The sequence below is a fragment of the Anomaloglossus baeobatrachus genome, chromosome 4, assembly GCF_048569485.1.
Source record: "Anomaloglossus baeobatrachus isolate aAnoBae1 chromosome 4, aAnoBae1.hap1, whole genome shotgun sequence".
Lineage (NCBI taxonomy): Eukaryota > Metazoa > Chordata > Amphibia > Anura > Aromobatidae > Anomaloglossus > Anomaloglossus baeobatrachus.
The window spans coordinates 261,581,671-261,593,834 of record NC_134356.1 but is presented as its reverse complement, the minus strand read 5'-3'; the positions used below and the strand labels follow the sequence as shown (position 1 = coordinate 261,593,834).

General features: G+C 51.7%; 1 protein-coding gene across 3 annotated transcripts in view; it reads left to right on the top strand.

The window, feature by feature from the left end:
* Window positions 1-12,164, top strand: part of EEA1 (early endosome antigen 1) — a 302,741-nt gene that overhangs the window by 276,517 nt on the left and 14,060 nt on the right. For all 3 annotated transcript variants that reach the window (XM_075344800.1, XM_075344799.1, XM_075344801.1), the window contains 3 exons: window positions 9,770-9,955; window positions 10,039-10,277; window positions 10,493-10,613. In XM_075344800.1, the coding sequence (XP_075200915.1) occupies window positions 9,770-9,955; window positions 10,039-10,277; window positions 10,493-10,613 (546 nt within the window). The remainder of the gene's footprint in view (window positions 1-9,769; window positions 9,956-10,038; window positions 10,278-10,492; window positions 10,614-12,164) is intronic.

Sequence of the window (12,164 nt, the reverse complement as noted above, 5' to 3'; positions counted from 1 at the left end):
TGTGCCAATACTGACGCTTTGCCCGATTGCCCTGGTGCAGTGCCAATCAGGTTAATACTTGTAGGGTTGTCAGCTGTGAATTGACAGCTGGCATCAAGCCCCAGGGCTTAGTATTGGAGAGGCGTCTATCAGATATCTCCATTACTAAACCGGCAACTGTAGAGTTAAAATACACAAAAAAAAAATAAGTTTATTTGAATAAAGACTGCCCCATGCTTCCTCATTCACCCATTTTTAGGGGGTTTTGTGTGAAATTTCTGGAAAAAGTTCAAGGGTGCCAACACTTTCGGCGCCATAACTATAAGTGATACAGTTGGCCCCTTCCAGCATCATGATGTACAAAGACCTCATGGTGCAGGGGTGAATTTATGTAGTGCTCTCAGGATCTGAGCCCATATCATAGAGGGCAGGTGCCAGCTGTGTTATACAGTATTGACTGGAACTGGCGCTAATTACTGTTGTGTAAGAATTTAACTGCTAATGTTGGTTACTGTCTGTGGCAATTGAATCCACGTTCTCAGTAAGGGCTCTATTCTGGCATCCATCCATTCCTCAGGATGCAATCGCGGGGAAAAATGAATTGTGATTATAGCTGGTACCCTGTTGAAAGTCCGCATCAGTGCCATTTTGGTACTTGCAGAAGTACATTATTTTTAGGTATAGGTGATCAAACAAACGCAGGTACAAGTCTCTAAACCTCTTTGCGACATATAATATATTTACATCATATGTCATGTTTCTGCCTTTGATGCGGACTTACCTGTTCTTTCCCTGCACATGATGGCCAATCTGATTAGCCAGCATATGCCGATGGGTTGCCATGACAGTCGGTAGTCTACTGATGACCCTTGTGTCGGTAATGACGCTCCTCCTGTGCATAGCATGGTGGCTCAGTGGTTAGTTCTCCCTGTTTTTGTGTGCATTTCCTCTGAGTACTCAGGTGTCCTCCCACACTCCAAAGACATACTAATAGGGAATTTATATTGTGAGTGCCAATGAGGACAGTGTTGATGATTATGTCTGTAAAGCACTATGGAAATAATAGTACTATATAAGTGCGTAAAATAAATGCCGGCTGTGAGTCAGTATTCATAGGAGATAGTGATTTCTGCTACAGAGGACAGTGCTAATGCCCTGCGCTGTATGGCACAAAGATCGGACTAGTAAAATCAATAAAAAGTAAAAAAAAAAAAAATACATATATACCGTATTTTTCGTAGCTGCGGGGAATGAGGGTGCTGCTGTGGAACGGGTCATTGGTGGCACAAGGAGGCTGTAGCAGCCTGCCTTGACCACATGGGCCCTCTCATTTCATATGCACGACCATCCTCCCGCCCATCATCCCTCAGCGCTGAAGCCGGCGCTGACAGGTGGGCGGGATGATGGGCGGGGGGTGCGCACATAATAAACAGCCGGCCCACATGATCACCCCTGGCAACTACAGCCTGGAGTGATCATGTGCGGCTGTATTCACTGCCCCCCCCGCGTGTCCTCATCAGCGCGGGGGGCAGTGAATCAGTATACTCACCGGCCACGATCCCTGCAGCATCGCGATCTCCTTCTGTCTGCCGGTCAGCTGATCTGTGTAGAGAACGGTGAGCACAGGGATGATGTCATCGCTGTGTGCGCAGCTGGTCTCCACACAGGTCAGCTGACCGGCAGACAGGAGGATGAGTGATGCTGCAGACAGCGGTGACGGCTCCACACTCCAGCGGCGCTGCTGCTGACACTGACAGGAGGAGGAGCGATGCTGCATGGAGCGAGGAAAGGTGAGTATAAACGTTTATTTTTTTTGTGTGCCACAGGATACAGGCCATATACCAGGATGGATTGGGCTATATAGGTATATGGATGGGGGTATATCGACCCATAAGTGTGTGATGACCACATTTTTTGCTTAAAATTTTATTTTCCTCCTCTAAAACCAGGGTGCGTCTTATGGTCCGGTGCGTCTTATAGTCCGAAAAATACGGTATATATTCAAATCACTCCCCCTTACCCTATTGAAAATAGCCAATTTAAAAAAAATACATATTTTGTTTTGCTGCTCTCAGAAATTCCTGATCTATCAAAATATAAAATAAATGTATCTGATCGGTAAACAGCGTAACAAAAATCAAGTTAAAAACTCCAGAATTAAGTTTTTTAGTCACCGCAACGTTGCAATAAAATACAATAACAGGCGATCAAAACATTGCATTTACCCAAAAATGGTACAATGAAAAATGTCAGCTCAATACGCAAAAAATAAGCCATCACAGAGCCCCAGATCCCGAAAAATGAAAATGCTACGTGTCTTAGAAAATGGCGACAAGAGCAATATTTATTTTGTTTGTCTTTTTGTACAAAATTTTGAATTTTCACTTCTTAAATTAAAAAATATAGTATTTTTCGTTGTATAAGACGCACCCCAAATTGAGAGGGAAAAAAAATAAAAATGCGGTCCGTCTTATACTCCGGTTTTGTCTTACTGGAGGGGGGCAGCAGTGGTGGAGAAGCGGGATCACAGGAAGCAGAGGTTGTGCTGGCAGCTGCGGCGGTCAGTGGCGGCAGCAGCGGCGGGTCCGTGGTGGCAGGACCAGGCAGCAGCAGCAGCGGCGGTGAGTGAGTGGTGGAGGAGGCCGGTGCAGTGAGTGTCCCAATGTGTCTGCAGTCCCGGTTCAAATGATGGCGCCTGGACCGGCGCATGCTCAGATGGAGCTCTCATCCAAGAGCTCCATCTGCGCACATGCTGACTCCCGGCGCCATCATTTCAAACTGGGACCGCGGACACACTGGGACACCTGCCGCACAGAGAGGCAGCCAGCAGACTGTCTGCCCGCATGAACAGAGAGGCAGCCGGCACCAATAGGCCCGCACGCAGCCACAGGCACGCAGCTCCAGGCACCCGGTGGCCGGCACGCAGCCCCAGGCACCCGGCGGCCGGCACGCAGCCCCAGGCACCCGGCGGCCGGCACGCAGCCCCAGGCACCCGGCGGCCGGCACGCAGCCCCAGGCACCCGGCGGCCGGCACGCAGCCCCAGGCACCCGGCGGCCGGCACGCAGCCCCAGGCACCCGGCGGCCGGCACGCAGCCCCAGGCACCCGGCGGCCGGCACGCAGCCCCAGGCACCCGGCGGCCGGCACGCAGCCCCAGGCACCCGGTGGCCGGCACGCAGCCCCAGGCACCCGGCGGCCGGCACGCAGCCCCAGGCACCCGGCGGCTGGCACGCAGCCCCAGGCACCCTGCAGCCCGAACGCGCCAGGTCGCCGCACAGACAGCCCCCTGGCAAGCTATATTCGTATTTTAAGACGCACCCTTCATTTCTTCGGCGCTCCATTGGGAGACCCAGACGATTGGGTGTATAGCTACTGCCTCCGGAGGCCACACAAAGCATTACACTAAAAAGTGTAAGGCCCCTCCCCTTCTGGCTATACACCCCCCGTGGGATCACGGGCTGCTCAGTTTTTCAAGCTTTGTGCGAAGGAGGTCAGACATCCACGCATAGCTCCACTGTTTAGTCAGCAGTAGCTGCTGACTATATCGGATGGAAGAAAAGAGGGCCCATATAGGGCCCCCAGCATGCTCCCTTCTCACCCCATTCCTATTGGCGGTGTTTGTTAAGGTTGAGGTACCCATTGCGGGTACGGAGGCTGGAGCCCACATGCTGCTTTCCTTCCCCATCCCCCTGAGGGGCTCTGAGGAAGTGGGATCTTACCGGCCCCCAAGCCCTGAGGCCGGGCTCCATCCACAGACCCATGGAACCTGCTGGATACGGAGCGGGGTACCGTTCAGGGACAAGGCCCTGCAACATTCAGGTACTCTGTGTCCCCGTATGGACAGGCCGCGCACACTCCAGACTTGCTGGGTGTGCTAGTGCGCCGGGGACAGTAGCGCTGCGCGCGGGGGTTACAGTCACTGCAGCTTCTCTGAGGGACTTTATGTGTTGGGGACCGCCGCGCCGGCCGCCCCTGGAGCGGCGGCGCGGCTGAGACTTGTGGTGCGCCGGGGACTTCGCGCCGACCGGACGGCGGCGCTTATAAATCTAGTCCCCGGCTTTTGCGGCCTAGCTCCGCTTCGTTCCCGCCCCCACCCTGTCAATCAGGGAAAGGGAGAGACGCTGTTCTATAGTCAGCGCCGAGGGCTGGAGTCTTATTTACATACTCCAGCCCTCTCACTGGGCACAGTGGGACGCAAGTTTCCCGCTTTTCGTCTGAACACACCCAGGGCCCGCCCATCTCCACAGGACGCCGGCAGCCATTCCTGCATGCAGTCTGGCTGGGGAACGGACACAGGCTCTGGGAGACCCAGACAAGGGATTCGGGCGACCACACACCCGCGTTAAGCGGGCGGTAAGCAGCACATTAGTGCTGGCCCCACTAGTGCCACAGTGTTATATTGGTGTACTTTTTTCTCTGTACCATATATATATATATATATTTTGCACTGTAAGGTCGCTTCTTGGCTGTATACCCTATATTGCTCTGAGGAGACAACAACATGTCATCCGCAAAACGCAAGGGTGCCAAGACAAAGGCTGTATACGCTGCTTGTGCCGCTTGTGGGGCTGATCTACCGGCAGGTTCCAATGACCCCCATTGTGTGCAATGTTCGGTCCCTGTGCTACTTCGTCAGCCGGAGTCTATGGTGGTAGTGGCCCAGGCAGAGTCACCGGTGAACCCTGTTCCGGTGACGGGGACAGAGTTTGCAGTTTTTGCTGACAAGATGTCTGTGACTATGACAAAAATCCTAGAGACCTTGCAGGCCAGGCCAGTTACTCAGACCATGGACACTGCTGTGTCAATGTTCCCCGGTCCCCCTCAGTTGGAGCTAATCCGTACTTCTAGGGGGTCCCAGGCATCTCAGGCTGAAGGCTCTGACTCGGATGACAGTCCCAGGCAGCCTAAGCGAGCTCGCTGGGAGAGACCATCCACGTCATCACGCTGGTCAGGGTCTCAGCGAGACGAGTCTCTGTATGATGAGACAGAGGACGGTGGTCAGGAGTCTAATCCTGAGACCGCTCTCAATCTGGATACTCCTGATGGTGACGCCATGGTAAATGACCTTATAGCGGCCATCAATAGACTGTTGGATATTTCTCCCCCAGCCCCTTCAGCAGAAGAGGCAGCTGCACAGCAGAAGTTCCATTTCAGGTATCCCAAGCGTAAACTGAGTACTTTTCTGGACCACGCTGACTTCAGAGAATCAGTCCAGAAACACCATGCTTATCCAGACAAGCGTTTCTCCAAACGTCTTAAGGATACACGTTATCCCTTTCCCCCTGACGTGGTCAAACGCTGGACCCAGTGTCCAAAGGTGGATCCCCCAATCTCCAGGCTTGCGGCTAGATCCATAGTTGCAGTGGAGGATGGGGCTTCACTTAAAGATGCCAACGACAGACAGATGGACCTTTGGTTGAAATCTGTCTATGAAGCTATCGGCGCGTCGTTTGCTCCAGCATTCGCAGCCGTGTGGGCACTCCAAGCTATTTCAGCTGGTCTGGCGCAGGTGGACTCTGTCATACGTCCATCAGTGCCGCACGTGGCGTCCTTGACCTCGCAAATGTCTGCGTTTGCGACTTACGCTATCAACGCTGTCCTGGACTCTACGAGCCGTACCTCAATGGCGTCCGCCAACTCTGTGGTTTTGCGCAGAGCCTTGTGGTTAAAGGAATGGAAAGCGGATTCTGCTTCCAAAAAATGTTTAACCAGCTTGCCATTATCTGTAGACAGACTGTTTGGTGAGCAATTGGCGGAAATCATTAAACAGTCCAAGGGTAAAGACTCCTCCTTACCCTAGCCCAGATCAAGCAAACCTCAACAGAGGAGGTGGAGAAGGAGCAAAGGAGCTCAGATTCCTGGCGGGCTCACTCACGCCCCAAGAAAGCAACCGGAGGAACCGCTTCCAAGGCGGCTGCCTCATGACTTTCGGCCTCCTCCCTCCGCATCCTCGGTCGGTGGCAGGCTCTCCCGCTTTGGCGACATTTGGCTGCCACAGGTCAAGGACCGGTGGGTAACAGACATTTTGTCTCACGGGTACAGGATAGAGTTCAGTTCTCGTCCTCCGCCTCGGTTCTTCAGAACTTCCCCACATCCCGACCGAGCAGATGCCCTTCTGCAGGCGGTGGGCTCTCTAAGAGCAGAAGGAGTGGTGATCCCTGTTCCTCTTCAGGAACAAGGGCAAGGTTTTTACTCCAATCTCTTTGTGGTTCCAAAAAAGGACGGCTCGTTCCGTCCTGTTCTGGACCTAAAACTGCTCAACAAGCATGTGAACGCCAGGCGGTTCCGGAGGGAATCCCTCCGCTCCGTCATTGCCTCAATGTCTCAAGGAGATTTCCTTGCATCAATAGACATCAAAGATGCTTATCTCCACGTGCCGATTGCTACAGAACACCAACGTTTTCTACGTTTCGTGATAGGGGACGACCATCTTCAGTTCGTAGCTCTGCCATTTGGTCTGGCGACAGCCCCACGGGTTTTCACCAAGGTCATGGCGGCAGTGGTAGCAGTCTTGCACTCTCAGGGACACTCGGTGATCCCTTACTTGGACGATCTACTTGTCAAAGCACCCTCTCAAGAGGCATGCCAACTCAGCCTGAATGTTGCGCTGGAGACTCTCCAGACTTTCGGGTGGATCATCAACTTTTCAAAGTCAAATCTGTCACCGACTCAATCACTAACGTATCTTGGCATGGAGTTTCATACTCTCTCAGCGATAGTGAAGCTTCCGCTGGACAAGCAGCGGTCACTACAGACAGGGGTGCAGTCTCTCCTTCATGGTCAGTCGCACCCCTTAAGGCGCCTCATGCACTTCCTAGGGAAGATGGTGGCAGCAATGGAGGCAGTCCCGTTTGCGCAGTTTCATCTGCGCCCACTTCAATGGGACATTCTCCGCCAATGGGACGGGAAGTCAACTTCCCTGGACAGGAAAGTCTCCCTTTCCCAGACGGCCAAGGACTCTCTGCAATGGTGGCTTCTTCCCACCTCATTATCACAGGGAAGATCCTTCCTACCCCCATCCTGGGCGGTGGTCACGACAGACGCGAGTCTGTCAGGGTGGGGAGCAGTTTTTCTCCACCACAGGGCTCAGGGTACGTGGACTCAGCAGGAGTCCACCCTTCAGATCAATGTTCTGGAAATCAGGGCAGTGTATCTGGCCCTACTAGCCTTCCGGCAGTGGCTGGAAGGGAAGCAGATCCGAATTCAGTCGGACAACTCCACAGCGGTGGCATACATCAACCACCAAGGAGGGACACGCAGTCGGCAAGCCTTCCAGGAAGTCCGGCGGATTCTGATGTGGGTGGAAGACACGGCCTCCACCATATCCGCAGTTCACATCCCGGGCGTAGAAAACTGGGAAGCAGACTTCCTCAGTCGCCAGGGTATGGACGCAGGGGAATGGTCCCTTCACCCGGACGTGTTTCAGGAAATCTGTCGCCGCTGGGGGGTGCCGGACGTCGACCTAATGGCGTCCCGGCACAACAACAAGGTCCCGGCCTTCATGGCGCGGTCTCGCGATCAAAGAGCTCTGGCGGCAGACGCCTTAGTGCAAGATTGGTCGCAGTTCCGGCTCCCTTATGTGTTTCCACCTCTGGCACTCTTGCCCAGAGTGCTACGCAAGATCAGATCCGATTGCAGCCGCGTCATACTCGTCGCTCCAGACTGGCCGAGGAGGTCGTGGTACCCGGATCTGTGGCATCTCACGGTCGGCCAACCGTGGACACTACCAGACCGACCAGACTTATTGTCCCAAGGGCCGTTTTTCCATCGGAATTCTGCGGCCCTGAACCTGACTGTGTGGCCATTGAGTCCTGGATCCTAGCGTCTTCAGGATTATCCCAAGGGGTCGTTGCCACCATGAGACAGGCTAGGAAGTCCACTTCTGCTAAGATCTACCACAGAACGTGGAGGATTTTCTTATCCTGGTGCTCTGCACAAGGAGTATCCCCCTGGCCATTCGCGTTACCTACTTTTCTTTCCTTCCTGCAATCTGGGTTGGAAAAGGGCTTGTCGCTCGGCTCCCTTAAAGGGCAAGTCTCGGCACTATCCGTGTTTTTTCAGAAGCGCCTAGCACGACTTTCTCAGGTGCGCACGTTCCTGCAGGGGGTTTGTCATATCGTCCCTCCGTACAGACGGCCGTTAGATCCATGGGATCTAAACAGGGTACTAGTTGCTCTCCAGAAGACGCCTTTCGAGCCTCTGAAGGATGTTTCACTTTCACGGCTCTCACAGAAAGTGGCTTTTCTGGTAGCGGTCACGTCTCTTCGGAGAGTGTCTGAGCTAGCAGCGCTGTCATCCAAGGCTCCCTTCCTGGTGTTCCACCAGGACAAGGTAGTGCTGCGCCCCATTCAGGAGTTTCTCCCTAAGGTGGTATCCTCTTTTCATCTTAATCAGGATATTTCCTTACCTTCCTTTTATCCTCATCCAGTTCATCGGTATGAAAAGGATTTGCATTTGCTAGATCTGGTGAGAGCACTCAGAATCTACATTTCCCGCACGGCGCCCCTGCGCCGCTCGGATGCACTCTTTGTCCTTGTCGCTGGTAAGCGCAAAGGGTCGCAGGCTTCCAAAGCCACCCTGGCTCGATGGATCAAAGAACCAATTCTTGAAGCCTACCGTTCTGCTGGGCTTCCGGTTCCATCAGGGCTGAAGGCCCACTCAACCAGAGCCGTGGGTGCGTCCTGGGCATTACGACACCAGGCTACGGCTCAACAGGTGTGCCAGGCAGCTACCTGGTCGAGTCTGCACACTTTCACCAAACATTATCAGGTGCATACCTATGCTTCGGCGGACGCCAGCCTAGGTAGAAGAGTCCTGCAGGCGGCAGTTGCCTCCCCGTAGGGGAGGGCTGTCTTTGCAGCTCTAACATGAGGTATTTCTTTACCCACCCAGGGACTGCTTTTGGACGTCCCAATCGTCTGGGTCTCCCAATGGAGCGCCGAAGAAGAAGGGAATTTTGTTACTTACCGTAAATTCCTTTTCTTCTAGCTCCTATTGGGAGACCCAGCACCCGCCCTGTTGTCCTTCGGGATTTTTGGTTGTTTTCGGGTACACATGTTGTTCATGTTGAACGGTTTTCAGTTCTCCGATGTTACTTCGGAGTGAATTTGTTTGAACCAGTTATTGGCTTTCCTCCTTCTTGCTTTAGCACTAAAACTGAGCAGCCCGTGATCCCACGGGGGGTGTATAGCCAGAAGGGGAGGGGCCTTACACTTTTTAGTGTAATGCTTTGTGTGGCCTCCGGAGGCAGTAGCTATACACCCAATCGTCTGGGTCTCCCAATAGGAGCTAGAAGAAAAGGAATTTACGGTAAGTAACAAAATTCCCTTCTTTCCTCCCAAAGTTTTGGGAGAAAAAGTGTCTTATAATCCGAAAAATATGGTATATCATTGTTTGGTATCTACATACTCGTACTAATCTGGAGAGTCATACTGCAGGGTCAGTTTCAACATATAACAAACATGGTAAATAAAAAAAACAATTGTGGAATTGCCACTTTTTTTTCCCTGTTTTATAATAAACTATGAAGCTGAATTAATGGTTTCATTTCAAAGTACAACTCATCCCACAAAAAGAGCAAGCCCTCATATAGGCGCAAAAATAAAAAAGTTATGGCTCTTGGAAGGAGGGAAGGATAAAATGGAAACTCGCCCGTGGGTAAAGGGGTTAAACCACATTTAGAACAAGAAATGTTGGGAATGTAATTTTTTGGGTCCGTGAGTTCAGATCAGCATGATCTCAATGTCATAGCTTCTTGGCTTTAAAATGAATGATCTCTGACTTCCTACCAGAAAACCACCAGTTTGGAAGAAGCCAAACAACTGCTGATTCAGCAGAAGCTGGAGCTGCAGGGGAAGATGGAGACCTCTGTAGCAGCCCTTAAGCAGGAGAAGAATCAGCAGCAGACCCTGAAAGAAGAACTGAAAAAGAAGGACGAGGAATGGAAGAAGCAGCATACAGACCTGAGAGACAAGCTGGTAACTGAGCAGGTTATATCTCTAAGCACAGCCATTATTGCTTTGGTCATTCATGGTGTTCTGTTGTATGTTTCCTTCTTCAGACAGTGGAAGGAAAGGAAAAAGTGGAGCAAAAGAAGAGACATGAAGAAAATGAGTCTAAACTGACCATGCAAATCACAGCCTTAAATGAAAACCTGGCCACCCTGAAGAAGGAATGGCAGAGCAGCCAGCGAAGGGTCGGTGAGCTGGAGAAGCAGACTGATGATTTACGTGGAGAGATTGCCGTGCTGGAGGCAACAGTCCAAAATAACCAGGAGGACAGACGGGCACTTCTAGAAAGGTGATACATGCTATCCAATGCTCCTACACTATTGGGTTGAGCACTATGGAGCTCGGTCTGCCCTAAAGACTGTCTAGAAACTAGTTGGCTCTCATTGCTGCTGATGGCTTAGTAATGTGTCACTAGCCAAAAGCCATTTTATCTCCCCATCTCACCCATGTCTAGTGACTTATTGTTGAATAGGCTCATCTTACTCACATATTATTCTCTTTCAGATATCTCAAGAGTGAAGGAGAAATTGAAAAGCTACAAGCCAAATTAGTTGAGCTACGGAAAAAAGTTGATGAATCTACATATGCCATGGAGGAGCTTGGCAGAGAAAATCAATCTCTACAGGTGATGAGGCCGTAATCTACTATCGTCAGATGCCTTACTTTATACAGTTCTTATTGTCAGAAACTAAAATCGGTCCTATAGGTAAAGAGGAGGGACCTTGCCATCAAGAGTTTAATAGTAAAGGCCCAGTCACACTAAACAACTTACCAGCGAATCCAACAACTATACAACCTGATAGGGATTGCTGGTAAGTTGCTAGGAGGTCGCTGGTGAGATGTCACACTAAGCGACGCTCCAGCGATCCCACCAGCAACCTGACCTGGCAGGGATCGCTGGAGCGTCGCTACACGTGGAAGCATGCTGCGCTTGGTAACTAAGGTAAATATCGGGTAACCCACCCGATATTTACCTTGGTTACCAGCGCACACCTAGCCACAGTACACATGGGGTTAATTACCCGATGTGTACTGCAGCTACATGTGCAGGGAGCCGCGCACACTGCTTAGCGCTGGCTCCCTGCTCTCCTAGCTACAGTACACATGGGGTTAATTACCCGATGTGTACTGCAGCTGCATGTGCAGAGAGGAGGGAGCCGCGCACACTGCTTAGCGCTGGCTCCCTGGTATGCTAGCTACAGTACACATAGGGTTAGTTACTCGATGTGTACTGCAGCTACATGTGCACAGAGCAGGAGCCGGCGCTGACAGCTGAGAGCGGCGGAGGCTGGTAACGAAGGTAAATATCGGGTAACCAAGGTAAGGGCTTCTTGGTTACCCGATATTTACTGTGGTTACCAGAGTCCGCAGAAGCCGGCTCCTGCTGCCTGCACATTTAGTTGTTGCTCTGTCGCTGTCACACACAGCGATGTGCGCTTCACAGTGGGAGAGCAACAACTAAAAAATGTTCCAGGACATTCAGCAACAACCAACGACCTCATAGCAGGGGCCAGGTTGTTGCTGGATGTCACACACACCAACATCGCTAGCAAGTTGTGCCTCAGCAGCGATGTTGCTTAGTGTGACGGTACCTTTAGACGTTGTCCAGAACTGCTTATCTTGGAGGGATCAGCAACATTCTGATTAGCTCTCTGGTGAAAGACATTATGGGAAAGATGAATTGGATGTGATGGATCCCCCTGACTAATACTTTATTCTCCCATGAGATAAGTTACTGCCAGAGATGTTGCAGATGCCTTAATCTTTTCTCCCCGTTACAAACACACGTCTTCTTGCCAAATACATACTTTTCTTTATCGTTCCTTTGGGAGACCCAGACCATGGGTGTTTAGCTTCTGCCTCTGGAGGACACACAAAGTACTACACTTAAAAGTGTAGCTCCTCCCTCTGAGCTTATACACCCCCTGGTAGCCAGTCCTAGCCAATTTATTGCTTTGTGTCAGGAGGCATACATCCACACATGCATTCTCATCTGATTTGTTTGACTTTTGGAAAGAGTTTGAAGAAAAGCGGGTCCATGTCTGGACTCCCGGCATGTCCCTTCTCACCCCACTGTGTCGGCGGTGTTGTTAAGGTTGATTTACAAGGCTGCAGCCTTACATGCCGCGCTCCTTCACCATCCCTTCTGGGCTCTGGCTTGAAGTGGGAGCCAGCA